General features: G+C 62.6%; 7 protein-coding genes across 8 annotated transcripts; 3 read left to right on the top strand and 4 right to left on the bottom strand.

Annotated features, from left to right (window-relative positions):
* Nucleotides 1-2: 2 nt before the first annotated feature.
* On the bottom strand, nt 3-1,578 carry CHLRE_12g503900v5 (uncharacterized protein). Its single transcript, XM_001690937.2, has 4 exons — nt 1,335-1,578; nt 1,198-1,245; nt 1,029-1,089; nt 3-917 (listed from the first exon to the last, which is right to left on the bottom strand). Exons 1-4 carry the CDS (start codon nt 1,500-1,502, stop codon nt 853-855), a joined length of 342 nt encoding a protein of 113 aa, XP_001690989.1. The 5' UTR covers nt 1,503-1,578; the 3' UTR covers nt 3-852.
* Nucleotides 1,579-1,928: 350 nt separating this feature from the next.
* On the bottom strand, nt 1,929-5,581 carry CHLRE_12g503950v5 (uncharacterized protein). The gene is made up of 9 exons (XM_043068130.1): nt 5,220-5,581; nt 4,661-4,752; nt 4,249-4,364; nt 3,939-3,991; nt 3,740-3,783; nt 3,440-3,523; nt 3,247-3,297; nt 3,012-3,106; nt 1,929-2,766 (listed from the first exon to the last, which is right to left on the bottom strand). The coding sequence occupies exons 1-9, from the start codon at nt 5,437-5,439 to the stop codon at nt 2,691-2,693; spliced, it is 831 nt and encodes a 276-aa protein (XP_042918237.1). The 5' UTR covers nt 5,440-5,581; the 3' UTR covers nt 1,929-2,690.
* Nucleotides 5,582-5,691: 110 nt separating this feature from the next.
* Nucleotides 5,692-9,707, top strand: CHLRE_12g504000v5 (uncharacterized protein). The gene is made up of 9 exons (XM_043068131.1): nt 5,692-5,884; nt 6,365-6,467; nt 6,686-6,826; nt 6,998-7,443; nt 7,672-7,770; nt 7,957-7,990; nt 8,113-8,253; nt 8,533-8,720; nt 9,040-9,707. The coding sequence occupies exons 1-9, from the start codon at nt 5,754-5,756 to the stop codon at nt 9,332-9,334; spliced, it is 1,578 nt and encodes a 525-aa protein (XP_042918236.1). The 5' UTR covers nt 5,692-5,753; the 3' UTR covers nt 9,335-9,707.
* Nucleotides 9,708-9,709: 2 nt separating this feature from the next.
* CHLRE_12g504050v5 (uncharacterized protein) lies at nt 9,710-15,341 on the bottom strand. Its single transcript, XM_043068132.1, has 11 exons — nt 15,009-15,341; nt 14,604-14,721; nt 14,037-14,318; nt 13,821-13,858; nt 13,478-13,570; nt 13,169-13,224; nt 12,693-12,788; nt 12,360-12,438; nt 12,143-12,229; nt 11,816-11,944; nt 9,710-11,392 (listed from the first exon to the last, which is right to left on the bottom strand). Exons 1-11 carry the CDS (start codon nt 15,035-15,037, stop codon nt 10,618-10,620), a joined length of 1,782 nt encoding a protein of 593 aa, XP_042918235.1. The 5' UTR covers nt 15,038-15,341; the 3' UTR covers nt 9,710-10,617.
* A 1,054-nt stretch (nt 15,342-16,395) lies between these two features.
* CHLRE_12g504100v5 (uncharacterized protein) lies at nt 16,396-20,341 on the top strand. Its single transcript, XM_043068133.1, has 9 exons — nt 16,396-16,673; nt 17,047-17,157; nt 17,498-17,575; nt 17,850-17,942; nt 18,133-18,245; nt 18,583-18,759; nt 19,115-19,252; nt 19,457-19,529; nt 19,765-20,341. Exons 1-9 carry the CDS (start codon nt 16,509-16,511, stop codon nt 19,855-19,857), a joined length of 1,041 nt encoding a protein of 346 aa, XP_042918234.1. The 5' UTR covers nt 16,396-16,508; the 3' UTR covers nt 19,858-20,341.
* A 54-nt stretch (nt 20,342-20,395) lies between these two features.
* On the top strand, nt 20,396-23,051 carry CHLRE_12g504150v5 (uncharacterized protein). 2 transcript variants are annotated; one of them, XM_001690753.2, is made up of 8 exons: nt 20,396-20,442; nt 20,618-20,860; nt 21,019-21,211; nt 21,406-21,476; nt 21,647-21,769; nt 21,997-22,095; nt 22,360-22,425; nt 22,632-23,051. In XM_001690753.2, exons 1-8 carry the CDS (start codon nt 20,422-20,424, stop codon nt 22,716-22,718), a joined length of 903 nt encoding a protein of 300 aa, XP_001690805.2. In that variant the 5' UTR covers nt 20,396-20,421; the 3' UTR covers nt 22,719-23,051. The 2 variants fall into 2 exon arrangements, with proteins under 2 accessions (XP_001690805.2, XP_042918233.1); XM_043068134.1 differs by lacking the exon at nt 22,360-22,425.
* A 2-nt stretch (nt 23,052-23,053) lies between these two features.
* CHLRE_12g504200v5 (ribosomal protein S23) lies at nt 23,054-25,815 on the bottom strand. Its single transcript, XM_001690941.2, has 5 exons — nt 25,682-25,815; nt 25,454-25,609; nt 25,259-25,385; nt 24,633-24,704; nt 23,054-23,619 (listed from the first exon to the last, which is right to left on the bottom strand). Exons 1-5 carry the CDS (start codon nt 25,684-25,686, stop codon nt 23,551-23,553), a joined length of 429 nt encoding a protein of 142 aa, XP_001690993.1. The 5' UTR covers nt 25,687-25,815; the 3' UTR covers nt 23,054-23,550.
* Between the last annotated feature and the right edge of the window lie 16 nt (nt 25,816-25,831).

Here is a 25,831-nt window from a genome sequence, read left to right as displayed (position 1 = left end):
CTTTTGGCAGGATGTTACAACGTGAATGTACACACGGCACTACTGGCCAACAGCCCCCTTCTTATGTGGGTTGGGCCTTGGATTGGGCACAGTGTTATGGAACTTTATGGATTTATTTGGCCGCCGCTTGCGGCGTGCGGGTATGCCCGGAACAGCACATGGCGTCGTGGCCCCATCATATCATGAAGTCCTAGGGACCTTCTCCAGCCTGTACATAAACATCGAATGTATCGAATACGTCACGTGTTGCCAAAACACCCGCGCAACACCTGGTAACATCAAAGCCCCCAATCAGTTGCGGGCATGGCACGCATTACTCCAAACTTCGAATGCAGGTTCGCAGCATCGAATTGGCCCACATCGGGGGCATTGGACATGGAAGTATGGTTATGGGTTGCACCAGCGGTGCGCCCATGTTTGGGACACAAAAGTACTGGTCGCACCGGCATGAGTGGGGCACCACGGCATCTGGTTCGAGAAAAGGACAGTGTCACTGATGCGAAGTACGCGAACAACCGATAACTGTCTATGACACTATCATCGTCCAGCGGCGGCATCTGTAATCTCTAACGGACGTATCAACTGACGCCTGGCTACGGCCAACTGAACCCGAATAAATGGTGCACGCACGGCCATCAAGCCGCGTTACCCACCAAACCCTATCCCGGGGGCCTTGACACGCAGTGGCGTTCCTGTATGCCAACCGCAACCATAGTGTCCCGTGCGCCACCCCAGGCAACCTAGCAGCTTGCGGCCGGTAGAGCACGGCCCTACAGGCATGTGCCGGAGTTCAGGCGCCCAAGGTGGGGGTTTGCGCCCCCTGACGCACGGCCTAAATAGTTGGTCTGCGGGTTAGCGCATCTTGCGCAGGTAAGAAGTCGAGGCTGACGGCGCGGACTCGACAGGCGCCCAGGTGCCTGCGCGAAGGTGAGCGAAAGCGCAAGGAGAACGCCGTCAACACCAGACCAAAGCGAAGCTGGACTTAGACGCCTCCCGGAATGACAGCAAAACAACTATGATGCACTGACCGTTCAGGGAGCAGCCGAAGAGGCTCGACGACGCCTTGTCCTTCGTAGCCGCGGCCGGCGCCTGAAGTGGGAACGAGAAGGGACTTTTCAGGAACCCAGCCAAGTCAGCCTCACGAACTGATACCACCACCAAATACGGCACACGTAGGCGTTGACCTTGGTGACTTACCGGGAAGACAAGCGGAGCCTGCGCAAGGGGCGCCTCCTGGCTTTGACCCTGTGCCAACGCGCATAGTTCACGCGACACCCCCAAGTCAGCTTCCGAGGGTTTATAATAGTAACGCAGCCCTTCAACGCAGTGCGCACCTGGAACAGCCCCGTAAGCTCCGAGAAGGGCGCCCGAGCATCGACGGTCGCCGAGGCCTTCTTCAACTGGGGGGCGCCGTTCGTGGAGTTCCGAAGCGTACTCAGCAGACCGGTCGCAGGGTCAACATTCTCAATGTCAAACGCGCGTCCACTCGCGACCCTCGCCATTTTGCGAAGTCGGTCCAGAAGTCTGGGTTCTGCTACCTAGGGCGGGGAAGAAAGTTACATTAATTCTACCATGAATTCTATATCAGATAAAGCTTTGCGAGCTTTTCTGAAACGGACCCGGCTTTCAGCAGCTGTCCGCATGGAGTTTGGGTTCCAAAGCTGGCAAAGCGGTTGCTGGCCCCACCCACTGGCCCCACCCTGGCTCACCGCTAGCTGATCCGCTGCCTCCGCGAGTACACTCCACATCTGATACAGAGGCGTAAATTTGATGGAGTTGCTTGCGCGGCCTGATTCCAACCCCACCCAAGCAGCGCCGGCCAAACATGGCGAAAGCCAAGGCTGCTGCTGCCTTTCCGAGTTTCCCTTAACACAGCCGCGCACGCTGTTGTGCTGCGTATCACCAAGCAGATGAAGAGCCCGTGCCAGCCCGGCATTGTGTTACAAGATGCGTGAAACCCCCTCGATTCTGTGTGCGCATGTCGGCGTTTGATTGCTGTAAGGCCGGATACAGCGACCGCCCTGGAAAATACCGCTATCATGAAATACCCTGTACGGCGTGTTCTGAACACCGGCGGCATGTCCAGCCGCGTCCTAAATGGCCGCATGTGCCTCTTGTCTCGTGGTACTCCCTCCGCACCCTCCGCTCACGACATCTTCTAACCGCGGCCAACCGTCGGCCCATGCGTTTCGCCAGCATCATAATGCTACTCAGTACAGTAACCTTTGGTTCATGTGCAATGCTTGCCAAAATACCATATGGTATCACACCTCGAAAGCGCCGTGGGTGGTCGAGCCTTCCCGTTCGCCCCCCGGCCACGAATCTCCCCCGAACTGGGCCAGCCTATCCCAAGCCCATGCGGTGCCCACCCCAGCCCTGCATATTTCCAACATAAGCACGCTGTTATGTACCGAGGCAGCGCAACAGCCACACACAAGACCCCAAGTCTTCACCTACAGGCATGGCAAGTTCTTCGCTCCTTCCACCCGGTGTCTCCCTTCCAACACCTTCACTTCTACTCTTCCCCCAAAACACCCCGTGATAAATAATGGTTTGCATATGACTCTGAACTGTGCAGGTGTGACACACAAATCGCGGCTGCACCGCAAGCAGTCACCCTTTAAACTGCATTGTATGGACAGGCCGCACAGGCAAGCTGCCAGGCACGGCTCATGCCACGCACGTTACTTTCACTGCCAGCCCACGGCCGCCAGCAGTTTGCGGTACTCAGCCTCGTCGTACTGGGAGCAGTACCAGCGCAGGTAGCTGCGGGGAGGGAGGGAGCGGGGGAGGGGCCCAGGCATGACCAGTTAGGCGAAGGTGGATGGGGACGTCAGTGCGGCCCAGACGGGAGTCAGCCACGGGAGTCAGCTCAGCATGGTTCTACGGGCTGGGGGTGCGGGCACACCCTCGCTCCCAGCCCCGTAGACCTTTCACAGCAGGGGAACGTTTCTCAAAACCCTGTTTCCACGCCCTGTTTCCAGTTGTCCAACTCGCTGCCCCGCACGCACTTGTCGAATGCGTCCGGCTCCGCGGGCTTGGCGGCCTCCTGCAGCGCCGCCTCGCGCGCCGCCCCATCGGAGCCCGCCGCGTTCACGGCGTCGATCTGGACGATACGCACAGACACACACACAGCGGGACAGGGCCGAAGAAGTAGCGGGTTAGGCGACGTCCATTTGGGTCTGCGGGTCATCGTGCTGACTTCCGTAGCGGCTGCTCTTGACGCCTCAGGCGCACTCGCCCTACCTGCTTGCTGTAGTCCTTGGTGTTGATGAACACAATCTTCTGCCGCGTGACCTGCACACCGCGCATGGAAGGCATATAAGCCAAGCATGCACGTTGGGGCGCAAGCAAGCAAGCGTAGAGCCCACAGACCCAGCCAAGAGTCCGGCGCGGATATCGCATTGACGAGCACGTGTTCGTCGGCTTGCACGCCCACCGGGTCGATGAAGGGCCACAGCGCGTTGAACAGGAATGAGAAGATGCCCGGGGCGTCGATGAAGAAGCAGCGGTGCAGGCGCTCCTGCGGCATTAGTAATGAAGGTGTGTGCATAAGCGTCAAGCCGTTGAGGCCGTTGCGGAATAGAAGAGGTTTGTGCGCTCGGACCCCGTAACAGCTGCTAGGACTGCCGCCGTGCAGGCGCAATTTGGCGGCGGACAACGGCCATACCAAGCAGCACACGCGCACGGTCCACCCAGCCCGACAGCACTCGGCTCAAACAGGTGGGTGCCTACGTACCGGGAAGTGGTCCGCGAGAATGCGCAGCGTGGCCATAGACACGCCTACATGAGCCATGTTGCGGCGCAGCAAGGGGCAATCCATAAAGTGTTATGCGGCGCGGTTTTATATTTCTGATGCAATGGGCTGGCGCACATGAGCACACCACGTTGCCGCAAGTCACAGGCAGTCCTGTTGCTGCGGCTGAGTGCTGACTCACCCAGCGGCGGCGAGTTGGCACGTGAGTAGCCGCGCATGTCCATCAGCCACACCCTGATAGTTCACACACAGGCATGAGGATTACTAACTGCGTGCAAGGACTCCTCGCCCTTCCTATCCCCTGCTCCTACCTGCTCTCTCAAGCCCTCCTTCCTCTTCTCCGGCCCGTATCCGTTCGGCCCCGTCAACACCGCTCCTGACACCCATCCCAACTCTTGGGCACCTCCTGTCCCCTCCACCCACTCACCACCCCCACTGCGCCCCCCCCCCCCCCCCGCCAACCCCAACACCCTCTGCTCCTTCCCCCTCACCACTTGTCCTGTCCGTCCTTCATGGCCCTCACGCCGGTCTCCAGTGTGAACACCAGGTAGCGCAGGTAGGACGTGAACTCACCGGCCTGGAAGGCGTCACTGCGCTTGCGGGTCACCTGTGAGAGAGGGTGTGCGTGGTTGGGTGGGTGCGTGGTGGGGCGGGGGGTGAAGGAGGGAGGGGGATGTGTGGGGTACCGGGGTGGGTTCCTGGTCAGAAGAAGGCCATGCTGGACCGCGCAGGCGGTGGGTGTGGGGTGGACGGCTGGCATGCTTTCCATAAGGGGCGCACCGGGCAATGGTGTGGGGACGGGGGCGGCGGGACCAGACGAGGCGTTTTGCGTCACAGCCCCCCTCACTAGTCCCAACAAACAGGGCCTAGGGTGTCATACACGCGTCACGCCGGGTCGCTCACCAGGATACTTTTGCCCGAGGTGTCATTGCCGGCGATGTACATGCGGCCGCTGCTGAGGGTGCGGCCGTCGAACTCGCCAATGGTGAGCGTGTCTGTGGCGGCGAGGGGAGTGTGAGGTGGGGTTGAGGGGGCGCGGCTGTAGGTCCAGTGCGTAGGACCGGGCCGCCAGGGCCAGGCAGCACACGTCAGGCGGTGTGTGCGGGGAAGTAAACGGGGATGTCGCGGGTGCTGCAGTCCAGGCTGGCGGGTTGCGTGCTCGTTGTCGGGCTGGGGGAAGCCGCGAGGGGCTGCGAGCGTTGGTTGCTGGAGGAGGGGGCGTGGGGCAGCCATCGTGGTCGCTCTCAGGACGCGCCCTGAGAGTCCGCTGCTAGACCTCGCAGTGACGGCACTCACCAAGCCCTCTTGTGTATACAAGATGAGCCGTGGAGCAGCTATGGACGTTTGCTGGTGCGGCGTGTCGGGCTCCGCCACGCACAGCGGTTGATGATCAGCAGGCCTTCACCCCCTCAGCGGGCCTAAGCTGGCGAGCCCGCATAAGGGGTGCAGTCTCGGCACTCACCCGTCTTAAACTCCTTGCGCCAGAGCAGCGTGCCGTGAAGGAGCTTCGCCGCTTTATGCACGTTCCCATTCCGTGCGCGCAAGTACCGCTGGATCGTGGCGTCATCGCACTGCTCAGTGATGACATCTTCTGCTACATCCCCAAAGCCACGAATCTCCTTGCGGACGCTCTCCAATAGCTCGGGCGGAGCTGCCGCGACAACTGCGCGCGCATCAGCCATTCCTGCTTAGGTCGCCCTGGTCGCGTTGTAAACAAGAGGTGAGAAAAAGGGCAATGCAAGCTTGAAGGTAACGCGGCGGAGGGAATGCGATTGCTTGAAAAGATAGCTGCGACCAGAGGCGCTATCTAAGCTCTTGTTAGTTTATTAAATATGGTAGCTGCTGGTAAACTGCAAGTATGTAACTGAAGCAGTGAATCGAACGACTCCCCACCATTGAACTCATTGAACTCTTGTGCTGTGACAGATTGTTGAGCTAGCAATGAATTGTGACTCACCATAATGAGATAACCATTTGGAGCAAACCAAACGAAGAAATGTTGGGGCGGGCGTGGTCTCAGCCACCGCGGACGGTTGTGGTGGCGGCATCAGGAGCAGCAAAGGCGCCGCGCCACACACTGACAGCCATGACGTACAACCTACTAGCGGACAAATACGCCCGCGGAGGGTACGTGATGGACAGGGTGTTGTGGCTGTGGCGGGGCAGGCTCCGGTCTCACGACGTGCCGGGGCCCGCCACAGGGGAGCAGAAGTAGGCGCAAATCATGCAGGCATGGGGACCTGAAGGGGGGAGTAGAGTTCAGCGTGTGTTTGTGTGTGCGAGAGGTCCACAAGCCGGGCCAGGGTCTGGGGCTGGCGTCTCACGGGCGGAGAGCAAGGAGGCGTCTGGCGTGTGCCGCGGTGTGCAGCTGGTCACTCTTGGCATGGGGCCAAAGCTTAGATGAACTGGTGCACACGAGTGCCAGCATGGCTACAGATGGAACTGAAACGGGTCAAGGACTGGGAGCACGTCGGGCGCAATCAGCCCTGGCAGCAGCGCTTGCTCCTGCTTAACGCTCTCCCCCGGCCCCCATTTGTGCTACCGTGCCTGTCCCTGCTGACACGCACACGTCGGCACACATGCCCCGCCACGCCACGCCGCGCGCAGGTGGCACGGCTACTGCCCACCGCAGCACCTGACCTGGGACTCCCGCCGCGAGCGTATCCTGCAGGAGATCGAGTCCTACAGCAGCGACATCATCTGCCTGCAGGTGCGGCGGCCCGGCATCTAAGGGTGGTTGTGGACCTCACTCCAGCGGGTTTCATGCGTGCCAACAACGCACGTCATATTCGCGCACACAGCTCGCGCCCACAGCGCGCGCCCAGCATGGCTGCCACGCAACCCGCCGCTGGCGGCCGCAGCGCCTGTCTGCTGCCTAGTGCCTTGACTCCCATCCCAAGTTCCCAACACTTTGCCGCGCCCGCACAGGAGGTGGAGGCGCAGGTGTTCGCGGGCGAGCTGCAGCCCTGGCTGGCGGCTCGCGGCTACCGCGGCCACTACCTGCCCCGGCAGTACGGAGACAGCGTGCACGGCCCGCCCGAGGGGGTGGCACTGTTCTACCGGACTGAGGTGGGGACGTGTGGGGAGCAGGGGAAGGTCAGGGGCGGCGTGGGTGACTGGTAAATGATTCCCCCAAGGAGGCGCGTAGTGGACTGAGGCTTGGGCTGGGTTCATTATGAATGCCAACACGGACATGCCTTAAACCATTGTGCTTCCTGGCGGGTTGTGCTGCTCCTGCAGGTTTTTGACCTCGAGCAGCAGCACTCGTTCCTGTTCAACTCGGTGCCCACCAGCCCGCCTGCGCCGGGGTCGGCCTTGGCCTCGCTCGCGGACGCGGAAGAGCCTTCGGCCGTAGGCGCAGCGGCAGCAGTAGTGGCAGCAGTTACGGCGGCAGCGGATACGGTAGGCAGCGGGAGAGCAAGCGGATCGGAGGTGGGGGCAGTGGTGGACTCGGACGCGCCGCAGGCGGCAGCAGAAGCCCCTGTGGCGTCGACGTCCGGCAATGCGGAAGCTGCCAACAGCCGGAAACGGGAACGGAGATCAGGGTCGAAGGCAAGAGGGGCGTCTGGATCAGGCAGTGAGGACTCATCGGACGAGGAGGAGGAGCGGCGGGCAGCGGCGAGTGGCAGCGGCAACGGCGGCGGCGGGGCTAGCACGAGCGGGAGAGGTCGCAGCAATGAGTTCTGGTGTGTGCTGGGTTGGGCGGGTGCAGGGGCTAGCAAGCGTGTTGCCGCACTGGTGGTGCTTGGGCCGCCGCTCCTGAAGCAATACCGAGCTAGGGCGGCGAGAAGGTCTCCCGCTGCACTTGACTCGCATAATGTGGTTAGGGCCAAGCGGAGGTCGTCAGCTTTAACTTTGCTGCCTATGCGGTGTGTGCACAATCTATGTGTGTCTGTGTGTGTGCGGTGTTGCAGGAGCATGTTCAAGAAGCGGCAAGAGGGCGCCATCTTGGCCCTGCTGCGGCACCGTGCCAGCAAGCGGCAGCTGCTTGCGGCGTGCACGCACCTGTTCTGGTAAGAGCACAGGGCATGTAGGGGCCGCCCTTTGGCGTTGGGGCAGGGCTTTGTGGCCGGAGCGAAGGCGGCACTTCATAGGCGCAACACGGTACGCGCCAGCGTGGAGTGGATCGGGCAGCGCATGAACAGAAATGGCGTGTAGCCGGTCGAGACCCGTCGGCTGTGCATGCCTCTTGCCGACAGGAATCCTGCCTTTGCGGATGTCAAGGCTTTCCAGGTGAGGTGAACGCGCTCGCGCAAATCACGACGCGGTTTGCACTGTGCAGGCATTTGGTGAACTGAGGCCACACAGCACCACACGCCACACAATTCCCAACCATTATCTCGTCTGCCCGACAGGCCACCGTGTTGTGCAGCGAGATGGCGGGGTTCCTGACGCGCCACGTGGGCCCCGACGCGCCCAGCTCGGTGCCGGTGGTGCTGGGCGGCGACTTCAACAGCGTGGCGTGCAAGCGCGTGCCCGACGTGTTTGACCCCAAGGTCAGCGGGGGACTCGCCAGGGCTGGGGGCGCGGGGGTGGGGGCGCGGGGTGGGGGCGCGGGGCCGGGGCCGGGAGTGCTAGTACCTGGTGTGTTCATGGCATGTGCGGTGGGTATGAGCAGCCTGGGTGACGGCAACGGGACCCAATCACAGCTACCGACAAGGGCTGCCGCACCCATGACCAAGTTCCTTCTACGTCCCTACCCTGCGCAACCCTTCATTGACCTCTGTCCTCATTCACCCGTTCTCCCTGTCTGCCGTCCACCCCCACTCCCACAGCTGCCGCGTGACGGGCAGGCTAGCGGTGTGTATGCGCTGCTCACTCGCGGCAGCCTGCCGCCCAGCCACCCCGACCACCCCGCCAGCCGGCGCCGGCCCGGCGAGGCAGCCAACGCCGACTTCAAGGGGCAGCCGCTCACCACCTCCGGCATCCAGCTGGCGTCCAGCTACGTCGTGGCGCACGGCATGTGAGTACGATAATAATATATTGCGGCTGCAGCAGGAACGCTTATGAAGAGGTCGTTATGCGTGCCAGATTGTTCGGGCGTTGAAGGACGGCGCTCCGCCCACAGCGGCCATCGGGCGCACACGGGCGCACAAACAGTGCGAGGCCGCGCACTGGACCTGCTGGCTTGCACGCACCCGGATGATGAGACCGGGATGTGGGCGTTGCTCCTGGCGTGGGGTGCGACCTTACCCGCCCGGGGGCTTTGTCACATCTGTTGCGTGGACTGGCTACTGGCTAGCGAAGCACACAACACCCTACCTGGCCTCGCCCCGCTGCAGGGACCCGCCGCTCACCACGCGCACCAACAACTTCGCGGGCTGCCTGGACTATATCTTCGTCAGCCCGCGGCACTTTGACGTGCTGCGCACCCTAGAGCTGCCGTACGAGCACAGCTCGGGCGAGGAGGCGCCCCGGGGGGATCCGGGCAGGGGCGGCGCGGGTGGGGGAAAGGGCGAGGCAGCCGGCACGTACCCGGGTGTGAGGGACCCCATGGACGTGCCCTTCCCGCCCATCCCCAATGAAGTGTTTCCCTCGGACCATCTGTCGCTCGCCGTGGTGCTGGGTCTGCGGTGAACGTTACAAGGTGGGACCCTCGAATTTAAGGTGTGGGAGCTCGGGTTTGGGGCGTGGGTGTGGGGGTGTGTTCCGCTCTTAGCCGAACAGCTGGACATGCAGCAACGGTGTAAACAAGAGCAGGTGTGTATTGGTGTGATACATGTGTGTGTGTGACTGTGTGTGTGTGTGTGTGTGTGTGTGTGTGTGTGTGTGTGTGTGTGTGTGTGTGTGTGTGTGTGTGTGTGTGTGTGTGTGTGTGTGTGTGGCGGCGGAGCAGATGCCGGCATGCGCCATCATGATTGCTGACGTGGATGGAGGACTGGAGGTGATCGGTAGTGGCTGGTGCCGCACGCTGGGGCGGTAGTGAGGACTGAGGAGAGTGTGCGATGGGACAGTGTTAAATGTTAAGGCAGGTTGGTGAAGTCCCGTAGGGTGCAGCGGCTGCCGCGTCGAGCCCTGCCATACACGCCGGCTGGACAACATACACTGCTTGGCTAATGCGCCCGCCCGCCCGCCCGCCCGCCCGTTAATGTTGCAATGGTGATCAACTGGTCGTGGCACCTTGAAGCAATGCCGTCTGCCGGTCTGCGGAGACGGCATTGCGTCCCATTGCGTCATTCTGCTCGTATCAGCTCACAGTGGGTGCAGAGCCTGCCAGCCATATCAGTACATCAGTGACCTAACCACGTGCGTACAGCAGTGCGGCACAGCAGCTGTGCCGGTCTTACCAGGGTTTAAGTACGTCAATTACGAGCCTCAATTTACAGCAACGCGGCCGAAATGTTCACCGCGCGCACCTTTTCGTCCAGCTGCGACCCTCAGTGCAGTTCTCCGTGGGGACACGCCGGCACGCACATGCACCGGCCGGCTATTCATCCAAGTGATGTGCCTATCCGTAAGCACAAAGCAATACGTAAGCACAAAGCAGCAAACTTCAACAAGCCCTGGTCAATCATGAAATCACGGCAACAACAGCAATTCGTCTGAACACAGCAACGAAAGTACCGTACATCACTGGAGCACGCCATCGAATCACAGAATCTGTTTCCAGCCGGTCGGTTATGGACACCAGCAGCGCCGGCGTCCAGCCGCCCAGACCCAATCCCACCGGGACACCTGAACTGTGTGCACACAACCTCACAACAAATCCCAAAGACAGCGCAAAAGCTCTGACACCATGCTCAGTACATATGCTTTAGGGTTTTTCACACACACACAATAACCAAACTAACACGCACGGCGACACAAACTCACAGCGCTCAGCAGTACTAGAACACGGTAGTTGTCTGCCCAGCTAGTGGCTAGGCACGCAGCCGCAACCCGGGTGGCGTCCTGCTCAGCAGCTGGCCGCTCCGCTCTGGTGAATGCGGCGTGGCTGCGGTGCTTCCGCTCACCACCTGCCGCTGTTGCCCCGCGGCCACGGCACCGTCTGACATGCCACAGCTGGACAGCGGCACGCCACGGCCGACTCCAGCAGGAATGCACGCATCGCCACAGGACCCTCCAGGAGATCTGATAAGAGGCTCACTGAGCGCTCGAGGCCCCACCGCAGCCGTCGCTGCCCCTGACCCGCTGCTTGCGTGCACCTGCCAGGCATGCCCAGTGACCCCAAGCCCCAGCTGCTTTTCACTGCTGGTGCCCTCCTGCCGGGCTGCTGCGGTGGCTGCTACTGCCACCCTGCCGGCAGCAGCGTCCGACGCTGCCGCCGGGCCCACTGCCGGCCGCAACCAGCCAACCTCCGCCGCGGCTGCCGCGCTGCCGGCTAGCCCAGTGCTGCTGCTGTCACCAGCGGCACTAACGCCTGTGCTACTGCCGATGAGATCACGGCCCCCGGCCCCGGTGTCCGCAGCAGCTGCTGCTACTGCCGCGCAGCCGCCCTCGCCAGCCACTCCTGCACTGCTACTGCCAGCAGCGCCTGCTGAGGCGTACAGTTGGTAGCCCTGGCTGTGCCGCGCGACCACCATCGCCGCATCGGAGCTCTCCGGGGATGAGTCCCTGGCCGCCGCCGCCGCCTCCATGTGCGCCGCAGACCGGGCCAGTCGGGCCGTGTCGCCGCTGGCTGCGTGGCGGATGATCCTGCGCACGTATGTACGTGTTGAGTCGCAGGCCCCCAGCAGCTTACATCGGCCGCCATGTCCAAGGAAGGGCACGCGAGCAGGCTAGCCGGGAACATCCTGTGTACCCCGCTGTCGTCCCTCCACATGCGCCCCCCTGTTCCGACGCGTTTCCGCGTGTGCCCCCCCATAAGTATTATCGCTTGCAACTAACGCCTCTGCCTGCACTCCCGTTTTCGTTGGTTTTGGTTTAGTTTGGGCTGGTATTTACAACCCCACCCGTGTCCCGCCTCGCTCCTCAGGTCCCCGGCTTCCTTTGTGCCCCTCCCTACGCACGCAATCCCCCCCCCCCCGCTGTACCTCTGGACGTCGGCACTTCACTTCATATTTGATACACACCATCCCATGGATGGCTACCCCCACACACACGCACGCACGCACGCACCTGACGATGGCCACGAACCAGCCCCACTGCATCGCCACCAGCGCCACCAGTAGGGTATTGACGATGCCGAATGTGAGGGGGTACAGCTGCAGCAGCCGCCCGATGTGGCGCTGGGAGCTGACGAGGCCCCTGCAGCAGGGCGGCGGGGCGATGTGAGCAAATGTAAGTGGAACAATTGGATGGGCGATTGATGGCATGCACTGCTGCTCATGCGCTGGTTGTTTGTCTGAGTTGCTTGGCACGTGCGCGACCTAGGCCATCATGCAAAGCTGCTTCACAGAATCGCATGGCCAATGCCGCCTCTGTTGCCCCGTCGCTCGCTCTTACAGCGGCAGGAAGATGAGCGGGAACAGCACCACCCTGGACGCGGCGAACACCGCGGCAAAGGAGGCGAAGGACACGAGCGCCAGGCGCCTGCAGGTGAGGGGGCACCAGCAGGAGTGCGTAGCTGGGCAGATGCCTAACGGCGTCCGCACTTGCATTGTGCAATGGTTTGCAGGGCATGCATTATCGTCATGGGGGGAATCGAGCCCTGCTCACTTACTTCAACCCCGCGGCGTGCGCTATCTTGGACACGTGCAGGAGAGGGCTTGACAGGTTCAGCAGCGCCAGCAGCAGCACACCTACGCGCACGGATGGGCGTTCTACTCCAGCTTACTTCTGCCATTTGCACAGTCCCGTGGCGGCGACCTGTCCTCATGCACTGCATGCATCTCACGGGCGGCGCGTGCACGTTATTGTTGTGTCCTGATGCAGCAACGGGATGCCCAAACGCACTAGGATGCCCATGACGTTTCTTACCCTGCCTCAAAGCCGTTCCCAGCTGGCGTCGCCAGCCCGCCGCCGCCACCCACCCATTTACCAGCAGCCCACCCACCCGCTCGCGTGAGGCTGAAGCAGTACGACAGCAGCAGCAGGTACACGGTGGCCACGTGGTGTGCCACCATCAGTCCGCTGTCGTGCAGCCCCACACCTGCACGCGTGTGTGGGAGGGTGTGAGGGTAGTGGCACGGAACTGATGGCAACGGCAAGCCGAGAATGAAGGTGCCCCCAAGGGACAACGATTTTGCTTAAGGGAAACAGAACGAGTGCATGCCCGTACGTGTATGTGTGTGTGTGTGTGTGTGTGTGTGTGTGTGTGTTAAAGAGCACAAGGAAAACGTTGCGCAAAGACAGTGTATGCGAGTGTGTGTGTGTGTGCGTGCGTGTGTGTTCTGGGACATACCAGTGAGCACTGGCGGCATCCCGCCACCGGTCTCGCTGACAGCGCTATGAACACTCCATCCATCCATGGGCTGGCTGGCCTGCGGGGCGCTGCACGCACACGCACGGCGCTGCTCCCGCCGCACTCACCCAGGCGGTGTTTGAGCAGCAGGTGTAGGTACCAGGCCAGCTCGGCAGAGTAGTACCTGCAGCGTGTGTGGACATGCAGGAGATAGGGGAAACGGCTCGCCGCCTGATGTATGTGGCTGCAACAAGTCACCGATGCCGGCATCCTGCGGTGCTTGCTCTATACCCGTACAGGCAGCGAACTACTAGCGTTGGTCACGACGGCGGCTGACCAGCAGTGCACAGCACTGACACGCACGCAGACTTCGCAGCAGAACGAAGCCCCCACCCGTACTCGGTGTATCATCAGGCCTCGCACCCGCCCGCGCCCACCTCCTGACTGCGGGCTCCACAGGCAGCAGCGGCCAGCCCGCCAGACACGTGGACGTGTCCAGCAGACCCGGCAGACCTGGACAGCCGCCATTGCTGCAAGTGGATTGATTGAGCAGCACAATCATGCATGGGACGCACGAGACAAAGGTCAGACATGAGTGTAGGGCCACGCAAGATCTGCCGCCGCGGCGGACGACGCTTAGAAGCGGGCGGGCAAGAGGTAATAAGCGGGAGGGATTATAAGACGGAAGGGATGGCGGCATTGACTCGCTCGCGCTGCTTGCGTCAGCAGCCTACCAGCGGCCACACCCTCGTCAGTCCTGAGCCCCGCGCCGCGCCTCACCTGGTCACGACGCAGCGCCAGCTCCACACCAGCAACACCTGCGCAATGGGTGCATGTCAGCACCAAACAAACGCAATCATTCCCATCATCGTATTGCTCGCTGCAGCTGCCCCTACCGTTCCAGCCCCTATTGAACCAATCGCACCGTTTGCTGCAGCTGCCATGCCGCAGTCCTGCCATCGGTGCCCCTGCCAGCCAACCCTTCCACGCCCTCACCGTGCCACCCGTAGCCGTCCAAAAACCTTCCGCCCATCGCAGCTCCAGATCCGCAGCTGCGGCAGCACCAGGGGTAGCCATGTTCGCCCCATCCTTCTCAGCGCTAGCTACTGTTGCACCCGGTCGCTCCACCTCTCCGCCCTTGGCAGTAGCCGTGCTACTGCTGCGGCCGCTGAAGCCCCAGCCGGCATCGGCCCACATGAGCACGCCGCGTACAAAGGCCACTCGCAACAGGCACAGCCCCGCACAAAGCAGAAGGCTGGGAGCCAATAGCGCGTAGAGCTGCGGCAAAAGCAGATGGGCGCAAGCGTGAGCAAAGGACACACTGGGCAACCGCGTAGAAACGCCCATTGCTGGGCCTGGTTGACCCCAGATCACACCCGCACGTAACTTGTGGCTACCCGGCCTTTCCCCCATTCAGTGGAGCTCCTTAGTCTTCAGCATTTGCACTCGGCCGCCGATGCTCTTACATCAATGTCCTACCTGCCACCGGTGCCAGAGACACGCACGAAACCCGGAACGCCGCAGATACAAAATTAACGCGTGCTTGGCACACCGGAAACCCACCTGATTGTACGCAACCAGATCCCGTGATCGCACGGCTAGCCAAGCATCGTACTCAGCGTCGCCGCGCGGCGCGATCGAGCGCAGTGCGTCATACCGGAACAGCATGTGCCGCAAATGACTGCGGAGTAAGGCATGGAAGCATGGGAAGCAGATGGCGGGTTACAGCGGCTCGAGGAGTTTGCCACCTCCGACACCGCCCTGCCCTCTGACCTCATGTCTAAACCCCCGCCGTTACAATCACTGGGTGGTCAGCTTGGGCTGCGTCAGCTCTCCCCGGGCTTCCTCCAGGCATGCACCATTTCAGGGGGACGGCGCCAGACTGCTGCGGACTGCGGCGTGCCGACAGGACCGCCGTGGACCCTGTCGGCAAACCAATTTCAGCTCCACCACGTGACATCGACTTACGAGGCCGCATCGCTGAGACCAGGAAGCATGCTTGCAGAACGTCGTGCGTGGGCGTCCACCCTCGCGATGAGATGAGAGTGATTCGACTTCAGCGTGTTCCTGATGTGGAAAGCTCGACTAAGAAGATGCCAGCATTTGAGTACACCACTGGTTCAGTCCCGCGAAATCGTGAGCTGAGCCAGGATTGTTTCCGGCCAGCTTCTTGGACGGAACGAGGCCCGAGACCGGCTCGGGCTGTCAGCCACGGCCCGTATACCGTGCCCGAGTTTTAGATAAAGACGATGGAAATGAGCAGCTGTGCACGTGTCGTATGAAGTGCCACTGGGACTGGAGTCGATTGATGGGGCTGCGCTTAGTCAGAAAGACTGAAAGTTCGGGCATGCATGACCCCCGCTAGGTCCCGATCACAATGTGCCAGGCTTGAGCTTGACGGCGCGGGGGTGTCTCCTTCACGCCGGGGTACGCTGCACATTATGCCATGGCAATGCGGGTGGGAATTTCGGGCATTGGCTGATTTTGAGTGGTGGGACTATCAAGTTCGCAGTTACTGCTGCAGTTGCCTAGCGGGCCGGCCCATCACTGCTGGGTAACTGGGCGGGGCAACCGGATGGCTTTGGCGGGGCGCCCCAGGTCACCTGGACTCTGGAGGGCTCGACGGGGTCTGCTGGATGGTCGAACCGGGGTCGCCCCAGCCATGTTGAATGGCTCTGTTCGCCACCACGGGTTTTGCTTACCTGCAGACAGCTTTCGAAGTCAAGAACCGTGATGTTTGCACGGGTTGGCTCGCGTCTGCTGGATGTCTGTGCTGTGGGTTGGCCAGGGACCATTGGGGCCAGTGGATGTGGACGTGGATGGCTACGTCGGTTGGGCTTTCGCCCATGATCTGGCGTCTGCCAAACGGCCAGCATTACCTTGACAATCGCTGGCCCGACCGCTGGTCCGGCCGGGATTCCAAGGTGCCGCGATGATGGTCCACGTCACGCCGCAGCCGGCGTGTCTTGGCGGTTTGAAACGCAGTGTGAGTTGTGGTCCGCACGTGAAGTTTTAGCGCAAAAACATGAGTCCCCTTGCCCTTGGGCCCCGCCTGACCTTGCGCCGAAAAGTAGACATGAGGATGTGGACGTGTGCGATGGTCAAGGCGATGGTGGCGGTGCAACGGCCAGCGTGACTGTCTTCCTCGCTTGGGCTGCTCCCACAACTGCTGCCGTCGCGGCAGAGTCACTGCCGCGGCGTAGGCAGTTGCTGGATTTGCTTTCACTTGCATTTTCTCGGGCGCAGGCTGCAAAACGGGAATCCGCGCCCGCATGCGTGCCAAACCCTGAGTGGGATTCACGTTCCCATGGAATGCAGAACTGCCCATCTGAAATACACATTAAGTAATCAACGATATTGCTGTAAAGACCCGCGCAATAATTAAAGCCCGACGTTCAATCGCGATGCAGCCGATGGGCCTCGACGTGTTGCTTGGGCTCGCGCATCGATAGGTATAGACACAACGCAATGGCGGCATGGCTCCATGTAACATTGCGACAGCGCCCGCTTGCGCTCTGCGGCCAGCTGGTGCAGCGCGCCAGACGCTGCCTCGCCACCTCGGCGGCACCCGACGTCACATCGGCGTTTGAGCGAGTCATCACGCCCGAGGTGGCGGAGCACCTGGGCGCTCAGGTGCACCGGGATGGGCTGTATGTGCCCGAGCCATAGGCGCCATTTGTGTGTGTGTGGTGGTGGTGGGGGGGGGAGGGCTGAAGCGGTCAAGGGGGGCGCAGCGAGAAGGACCAGCAGCCAGAGAAGAGGGGAGCACGACAGTCGTCTGGCCGTGCTGCTTGCCACGTAGACCAGACCACGGCGGGCAACCCCTGTCCCAATGCCACTTTAGCAGCGTGATGAAGTCCAGTTCCAACCAATTCGGCGCACTGAGCCATACCAGTGCACGTAGTGCAGTGCGACCCGCCTCTTAGACTACACATCCGCCGGGCCTCCCCCTTGGCCCCGTGCCTCGCTGGTCCCCCCCCCCAATACACACACATGCTGGCGCCAGGGCTACGCGGTGGTGGACGGCGTGTTTGGCGGGGAGGCGGCGCGGCGGCTGCGTGGGGAGGTGGTGCGGCTGTACGAGGGCGGCCACATGCACAAGAACTGCACACACCTGGTGGGAGGGGGAGGGGGAGGGGAGGGGGGGTTGTAAATACCAGCCCAAACTAAACCAAAACCAACGAAAACGAGGGGAGTGCAGGCAGAGGCGTTAGTTGCAAGCGATAAGGGGGTTCAGGGCAGCGCACGGTGCATGGCATGACATGGGCGCCTGGTGGCGTGTTGTTGGGCAGTGTGCGCAGCTGCCAGTAAGACCAAATGTCTGGGCTTCGGTTCAGGCGCCGTACCGTTCAATGTTATACCACGGCAGCGGGCGGCTGCAGGCGGCTGTAGCGTGCATGTGGCTGAATGACCACAGATGAGCCACGCCGCGCATGTTGCGACTGCCCCCGCCGCAGGTCAAGGACAACTCCACCTCGCTAGTGGAGAAGGCCCACATACACGAGGCCGAGCTCACACTGGACTCGGGCGTGCAGGTGCGGGCCTGGCTGCGTTCCGAATTGCTTCATTCGGATGGGGAGGGGGGCCGTCGTCGCAATGCATCGCAGCCTAATAGCTATGGGCTAGTCCCTGCCAGCCCCGGCCGCAACAGCCGTCTTCACCAGCTGCGTGTCCCGGGCTTCGAGTCGCCGATTGCCGCGACGCCTGGCGCGTCTTTTCCTCATCAATCATACCACCGTGCACTGCATCCTGCTGTGCTGCTGCTGCTGCTGCTGCTGCTGCTGCCTGCGACTACCGCCTGCGCCTCAGGCCGCTGCGCCGCTGTGTTCGGCGCTCAACACCGACCGCACCCTGGCCACCATGATCAGTCTGTTCCTGCCGCAGCTCACATTGGACTCACAGGTGGGTCGGCCGTGCGTGCGTGGGGGTGCGTGCGCGCGTTAGGAAAGCATGCGGGGAGAGGATCGAGACCGTGCGCGGCGGACATGCACTGTTAGCATCAGCCCACGGCCCCTCTACCTGCCGGCATGGTGGGACGGAGCCTGTCCCACCCCCGCCTCCTTATCCGCACCCCCGCCTCCGCCACACGCAGGCCATCAAGCTGCAGTACAACGCGGGCGGCGGCGGCTGCTTCCCCATGCACTACGACAGCGACGAGCAGCTGGACGGCCGCCGCGTCACCGCAATCTTCTACCTCAACCCAGAGTGGGTGACTGGGCGGCACAATGCCAGGGCGGCAGGGCGGAGGTGGGGGGGTCGGGGCAGGTAGAAGGGCTCGCGCTGGGGCCACGCAAGTTTGTTGGTGCAGTCAGGCTCGGGTCACGAACCAGGGCCCCCTAGCGCCGCCCACGGGCCCGCCCTGCCACCGTGCCTGTCGAGTCTCGACTCTAGCCCCCCTCCCCCCGCCACCGACTCCATTACACCTTGGGACCTACGCACTGGGCTCCGGCAAACCGTATGCCGGTACCTCCCTGACTCTCTCCCCACCTTCACCACCACCCATCCACCCATCCACACACCGCCCATGCGCTTTCGTCGGCAGCTGGACCGAGGCGGACGGCGGGCAGCTGCGGCTGTACCCCTTCCCCGGCGCCCCGGTGGACGTGGCGCCGCGTGAGGACCGGCTGGTGCTGTTCGCCTCCACCCGTATGGCGCACCGCGTCCTGCCGGCCGCCGCGCCGCGCTGCTGCTTCACCATCTGGCTGTCGCAGAGCCGCAGGTGTGGGGCGTGTGACACGAGGGAGGGGGTGGGGGGGATGGGGGCGAGGGGATGGGGGGAGGGGGAAGGCGGAAGGCGGAAGGGGGAAGGGGGAAGGGGGAAGGGGGAAGGGGGAAGGGGGAAGGGGGAAGGGGGAAGGGGGAAGGGGGAAGGGGGAAGGGGGAAGGGGGAAGAGGGAAGGGGGAAGGGGGAAGGGGGGACAAGCTCGGAGGAGCAGTATTAACGGGCTCCGCACGCGGTACGTGGGGGTACGCAAGCGACTGGCCCGATGGCTTGATGCGTCCTGCGGAATGATACAGTAGTCCAGTAGTTGGCCGTCATCTACTCCCATGCGCACCCCGCTCCGGCGCTGCAGGCGTGCCTTCGTGCGCCAGGCCCCCTCGCTGTCGGCACTGGAGCCGTCCAGTCCGGATGACGTGGCGGCGGCGGCGCGCTTCCTGCTGCACCCGGCCGTGCGGCAACACGTGTCCAAGCTGGTGTATGCGGAGGAGTGGTGCGTGGGGCTGGGTTGGATTGTGGGAGGTGGGGAGGGGCGCCTGGGGTGCCGCACGGGCGGAGCTGTGTGCCGCATTCTGCAGCAGTGTGTGCCAGATATGCTGGGCGGTGCACGCTTGCTAAAGCATCCTCGTGATTCAGGTCATGTCGGTTTATCTCAGGCGTCACTATCGTACTCATGCCCGTGTGCGTGTGCGTGCAGGGCTCGGTCTCTGGAGGAGAGCCATGGGGACTCGGACACGAGAGGCGCCATGCTTGAGCAGCACCACAAGGAGGTGCGGTTGCGGGCTGCCAGCTGCCAGCGCAAGCATGTGCACCTGCACCGCGTGCAGCCCACACACACACACTGAAGCTGCATGTGCTAGGCCCCCATCTCTGGTTCCCAACATGGGCATGGTACAGTATTAAGTACTTGTTAGACCCCAATCATCGCAAATACACGCGCTCTGGATGCACGTCGCTGACATGTCACACACGACATTCGCACGTGCGGTCATGCATGCTACACAGGTGGACATCATCCGCCGCAGCCTGGCCAAGTACCTGCCAGTAGTGGAGAAGCTAGCCAAGGGCCAGGTCGCGGCGCCCATGCAGTGGTTTTAGTGCTTGAAGATTAGTCTACGATTTGGGGGAAATGGGGGGCTGCGCTGGTGCTGGAGGTGTGATGGCGGCTGCGTACGGCGACGCTGACAGGGGCGTGGGGTGCGCGCGTGGGAGGAGGAGGGCGTGGTATGCCTACGCCAGCCTACGCTGTTGGCGGCAGGCAGGCAATGAGGCAGGCTGGATGCAGTGCAATGGCGCGTATTGAGGCACTGCGAAGTGTCCAGTCGAGAGTTGTGCAGGGGTTGTGGTGTGTGATGGCGATTGCTTCGCAGAATGTGGAGCCGGTAGGAGAGAAGACGCTAACGGCAGGTGTCGCGTGCTGATTGGGCGATGGGGGTGAATGGGGCCTCTGTCCGACGGACTTGAGGATCGCTGTGTGCTTGTGAAATTGCTGGTTGTATATCCACTTTGTATTTACCCTATAGATAAACACGCAAGCGCAAACCGACTTGAAACGTTGCAAGGCAATTCGCGTCTCTCGGCTGATTGCTGTAGCTGCTACTTAGGATGTCGCGCGCAAATGCCGGCGCTCTATTGCGCAGGGCGTCGGGCCTGCTTAACGCGATGCAAGGTCCGAGCAAAGAGGTGCGTGCGCTGTGACGCATGGTTTGTGCGGTGCAATAGCTGATGTTGCCGTCAGCTGTATTATACCTGCAGTCGAGCATTTCATCAAAGCTGAGTGCGCTGGCTCAAGTCGCCCTCGCTGCTCCATCGCACCAATCCTACTCTTCCCCCTTGCGATATAATCACGGGGCCGCAGGCCGCTGCGGTGACGCTCTCACAGTGCGCCGCAATTCATTACGCCACCAACCCCACACTTACGGCGGGCGCCTGGGCTCGCAGCGGCGGGGTCGCCTCCACCTCTGCGGCAGTGGACACGGCGGCCCAGCGAGTGGCGCCGTGGCGCAGCCCTGCTGGCCAGTCGCGCGGCATGTTCATTCAAACGCAGCCCACGCCCAACCCCAACAGCCTAATGTTTGTGCCGGGGAAGCCGGTGATGCAGGTACGGGGCCAAATCAAGGGGCGCAGGCTGGCCGGGGCTGGGTGCAGGGCTCCACGCACCACGCACCACCAACTCTCCCCCACCTGACGCAAGCAACAACCACCCACCACGAACCTGCCCAACCTGCCCAACTCTGGCCCCTCACTGCCCTTGCGCAGTCGGGCACCATGGAGTTTGGCTCGGCACGTGAGGGCATGAAGTCGCCGCTAGCCAAGAAGCTGTTTGCGGTCGACGGCATCACCTCGGTGTTCTTTGGCTCCGACTTTGTGACTATCACAAAGAAGGACGAGTACAGCTGGCCGGTGCTCAAGCCCGACGTGTTCGCGGCGATTATGGAGTTCTACGCATCAGGTGGGCTGGCTGGGATAGTGGGATGCCTCCTGGCTATAGAGTGTGGGGATGGGTGTGGGCGTGGGTGTGGGGAGGGTGAGCGCGCCTCTTCGCGCAGCCTACTACCGTGACTGATCCGGGCTTATGTGGTAGAGAGCACAAGGAAGGACGCACGCGGGCTTCTGTGTGTGTGCCGCGCTGGTGCCTCTCGACAGGCGAGGCGCTGATTAGTGATGCGGACGCGCTGGCGGCGTCGGACACCGCCATCCACCCAGACGACAGCGAGGTGCGGCCCGCAGGGGGCAGCCATTGAGGGGGAGCAAGTGGCAGGGGGTAGCAACAAGGGCTTACCTATGGCGATGCTGAATGCGATGCCTATCACGTGCACCTCCACACCTGCCCCAACACGCCCACATGCCCGCTGCGCCCCTTTCCACGCCCTTTCCCGTGCGCCAGGTTGTGGCTATGATCAAGGAGCTACTGGAGACGCGCATCCGGCCGGCGGTGCAGGAGGACGGCGGGGACATTGTGTTCAAGGGCTTCGAGGAGGACACCGGCATGGTGCAGGTCAAGCTGGTGGTGAGTGGCGCGGCAGGGGGGCGCCAGGGGGTTGGCAGGTAGTGTCGGGGTTGGATGGTTATGGCTGGGGTTTGACGGCGAGCAGGGTCGGAGAGCGCGCGGCGATGGTGCCTGAATGGATCAGGATGTGCCGGCGAGGAGGGATGCTTGCGATTGGACCCTCACCCGCCATGGCGACTCGCTTCCACACGCGTGCCGGCCCTCCCTCCCGCACCGCGTGTCCGCAGGGCGCCTGCAGCACGTGCCCCTCCTCCACCGTGACGCTGAAGAACGGCATTGAGAACATGCTCATGCACTACATCCCTGAGGTCAAGGGGGTCATGGAGGTGCGTGCGTGTGTGGTATGCCAGTCGGGGGAAGATTCAAGTTGGGGGAGAAGGGGCAGCCATCCAAGGTAGGCCGGAGGAAGGAGGCGGCGGATCGGATGTCTAGAGGCAAAGGAGGGTGAGGGCGGCCGGTGGCCGTGGAGAGGGGCGAGCCTGCACCAGTGCAAGTAGGACGCGGAAGGCCGCTTGCGGACAGATGCAGCGCTCGCATCCCTGGTGTTCATGTTGCGCGGGTGTGTCGGTTTGGCGTGGTCGGTGCCGCAGGCTCCTCCGGACGAGTCCGATGAGGAGGGCGTCAAGGCGTTTGCGGAGTTCGAGAAGAAGATCGGGGTGCGTGTCCTGTTGGGAATTCATATCAGTTACGGGGGGCCACACGGGCGCGACCCAAAAGGCGCAGGCTTCACGAGCGCCTCTCGGTGCTGGTATTGCAGCACCTCTGCAAGCCGATTTGAGTCCAAGCTATGCTCTTCTGGGTGATGTGAACTGAGGTTATGTCTCCTGGCTGCGCTGCCTGTGTGTACCCGTGTGTCCAACAGGCTGCCTCCGACGAGGAGGAGGGCGAGGCCAAGCCCGCGGCGCCGCCCAAGGAGCAGAACCCCATGGCCGCCCACCTGTCCAACTGAGGAGTGCTGGAGCGGGGCTGGGCGTCCATGGAGGCAACGGCGGAGCGGGAATGCGGCGGCGGGCGTGGGTGTGGTCGATTGCGCGCGTGGGGCAATAGGTGCGACAAGGTTGCGCAGGGATCGTTCGGATGCAAGCTCCACGTAAGGTTTGGGCGTCGACGGGAGTGTGTGGCTGTATATATGTACATGGCCGATTGGCGGGATTGGCCGAATGCCCCTACCCCCTACGTATGCCGTATGGGCTGATCGGTTGAGGTGGTTACGTGCCCTTTCATTCAGCGGAATTTCAAGCAAAGTTGGAGTGCTGAATTGAACTGGTGTAACGTGATTTGCCCCAGCCAGTCAAAGCGCGTTGCACACCGCGCGCGAGCAGCGAGGCCGGACCACCGCCCGACAGGGCTGCATAACGCAGCAGCATATCAATTACAACTGCTGGCTCATTATCCTTCCGAAACACCGTTTAACTGACCCGCCTTCTGCCTCAGTACCCGGGGTGCCATCCACCGCACAGCGACGCCATGCCTGCCGCCGCCGCTGTCCCAGCTGCTGTACCACGCAGTGTGCTATGCAGCCCGCCCGGGAGCACGCGGTCTCCTAATGCGGCTCTACGAACTCCGAGCGCGCCGAGCTGTAGCTCATCCACGCTCACGTCGCCTAGCTGCGCTGCCAGCAGCCGCCCCAGCTGCTGCTGTTACATGCGCAGGCTGCGCTGTGGCGCTGTTCCCATGCCCATACCCAGAGAGACCCCGGCATGAGGAAGGAGAGCGCCGACACACACCCGCGTTACAGCAGCCGGGGGCGACAGCCGCTGCTCGCGCACGCGGCCTCGCCCTTACGAGCGGGGCTTCTCCTTCTTGCCCTTGAAGAGCGCCAGCAGGGACACACCCGACACCTTGACCACCTGTCGATTTGAAGGGCAAGCGTAGGAAAAGAAAAGGGAGCGGTCAAACTCCAGCGCAAGGAACTTGCTGCGGCCAGTGCCCAGTAGGCCTCTTGTAGCCCCCGCAACCACATGCGCGTGAACAGGCACGGCACGCGGGCAACCCGGCACTGCATGGCGACTCCGCCCCCCTCCAGCTGCGAGCGCTGTCCGCCGTGCTGCCTAAATGCTTGCTCCTGGCCGCTCCGTCCGGGCGATCAACACCCGCCAATCACTGCGCTGCTGCTCTGTATGCACACAGACGACGTACGGCCCTGTCCGCACACGCGCGCCGCTTCGGTGGGACTGCCGGCACAGCTGGAGAGGGGCTCTGGGCTGGAGCCCTTCAGCTTCGCGCCGCTGCTGACAACAGATGACGAGGCAGCTACTCCTTCCGGCTGAGCCGCTGCGCCATGCCACCGTGAGCTACGCGTTGAGCTCTTTCCATCTTCACGAGCACGCGCACAGGCGCGACGCCAGCCGCAGCTACCGCCGCCGCCAGCATGCAGACGTTCGCGCGGCCCCGGCGCGCCCTCAGCTGCTGAAACGAGAGGAGCGCCACGGCGCAAGTGAAGAGCAAGAGCGCTGATAGATCATGCGCTGTTTGCGGCATGCATTCTCTCCTGGCACCTGCTGACTGGTCAATCCAAACACCAGCTTCCATGCACTGAAAACTGCAGCAGCTGCTGCTGTCGCCGCCGCGTGCGCGTGCACTGGTTGTAGCGCCCCTCGGTGCTGAGCTATGGATCAGCCCGCCTTTGAGTGCACGCTGACCGAAACAGGCGCTTCAGCTGACAGCTGCCCACTGCGGCAGCCACGATCTGCTTGCTGGTCGACGCTCCATGGCTGCTGCCTTGCTGCGCACATGCCGCCCCCACTCGCACGCATTACGTGCACACCTGCCTAATCCCTTGCTGTCGCAACCGGCGTACACCGCCGCCTGTGCCACACAACCTCACCCCTTCCCACACAGCGCTCGTGCACTATGAGCTCACCTTGAAGCGGACACCGGGAATATCACCCACGGCGTGGCCGCGGCGACCGAAACCGGCGATCAGGACCTCATCCTGTGGTGGTACAGCAAGCAGCGCGCAGAACGTGAGAGTCGGTCGCCGCGGAAATCCAGGGCCGGGATTCATGCGAGTGTGCACGTCCGCGGAAACGCAGCAGAAGCGCCCCGCGCCCCTTGCCCACCCCCCGAAACCAGCTGGCTGTCATAACTGCGGTCATTGCTGCTGCTGCGGCCGCTATGCAAGCCCTGCTTGCTCGAAAGCTGCGCCGGCGTGACACGGACCCGCCCACGGCGAAGCCCAGTCAAACGCAGGCAAGCCTGGAGGGTGTCGGAACTGGTGTCCGCATAGCCCGCCGCAAGTTACTCCGAGCAGCCCCGAAGGCCCCCGCCGCTCGTTCGTTTATTCATCCAAACCGCTGCATGCTGCCCATTTAGATGGCCTCGCTGTCGGCTCCATGGCAGCATTGCCCTCGACGAGCCCCGCTCCTCCTCGCCAGCAGCTGCTCCGCTCTGCGCCTGCGCTGCTGAATGCTGCTGAGCTCCTCGCCATGTCGCCAGCCTGACCAGCACCGACCCCGCCCCAGCATTTCGCCGCCGGCCGCCACCTACGTTCTCCTCGATGAAGTTCAGGCAACCGTCCATGGGGACGAAGGCGGCAATCTTCTTGCCGTTCTTGATCAGCTGCACACGCGCGCACTTGCGAATGGCAGAGTTGGGCTGCTTGGCCTCAATGCCGCTGCGAGGGCAGAAGAGAGCGCGTCAGTTCCGGCGTATGCTTGATAAATTTGCAAGCCGTTTACTCACATCTTCTCCAGCACAATGCCCTTGGCGTGCGAAGCGCCGGCGAAGGGCTTCTTCCACTCAGAGCCCAGATGGCTCTTGTTGTAGTCCTTGTCGGCCCAGCGCTCCTCACGGCGGTGCACCCGGAGCTTGCGCCCGGCTCCCATACCACGGGTCTTACTGCGGGGGACAAGAAGCAGCCATCGTCAAGGTTGCTGCGCCGACCGGAACTGGTACACTGCTTTAGCTCACCCCATCTTGGCGCTGGGTTTAGAAAGATGCTACGAGGCAAAAGAAAGAGGGAGACTGGTGGGGACGGCCCGCCCCAAGTCCGCGCGGGCGGGCAGTGCGAGAATGGGGGCGGCTCATGCTACCAGGGCTTGAGCTCGCGTTTCCAATTAT

This window comes from Chlamydomonas reinhardtii, chromosome 12 (genome assembly GCF_000002595.2).
Source record: "Chlamydomonas reinhardtii strain CC-503 cw92 mt+ chromosome 12, whole genome shotgun sequence".
NCBI lineage: Eukaryota > Viridiplantae > Chlorophyta > Chlorophyceae > Chlamydomonadales > Chlamydomonadaceae > Chlamydomonas > Chlamydomonas reinhardtii.
Note: the sequence above shows the minus strand (reverse complement) of the source record. Positions and strands in the feature narration are given on the sequence as shown.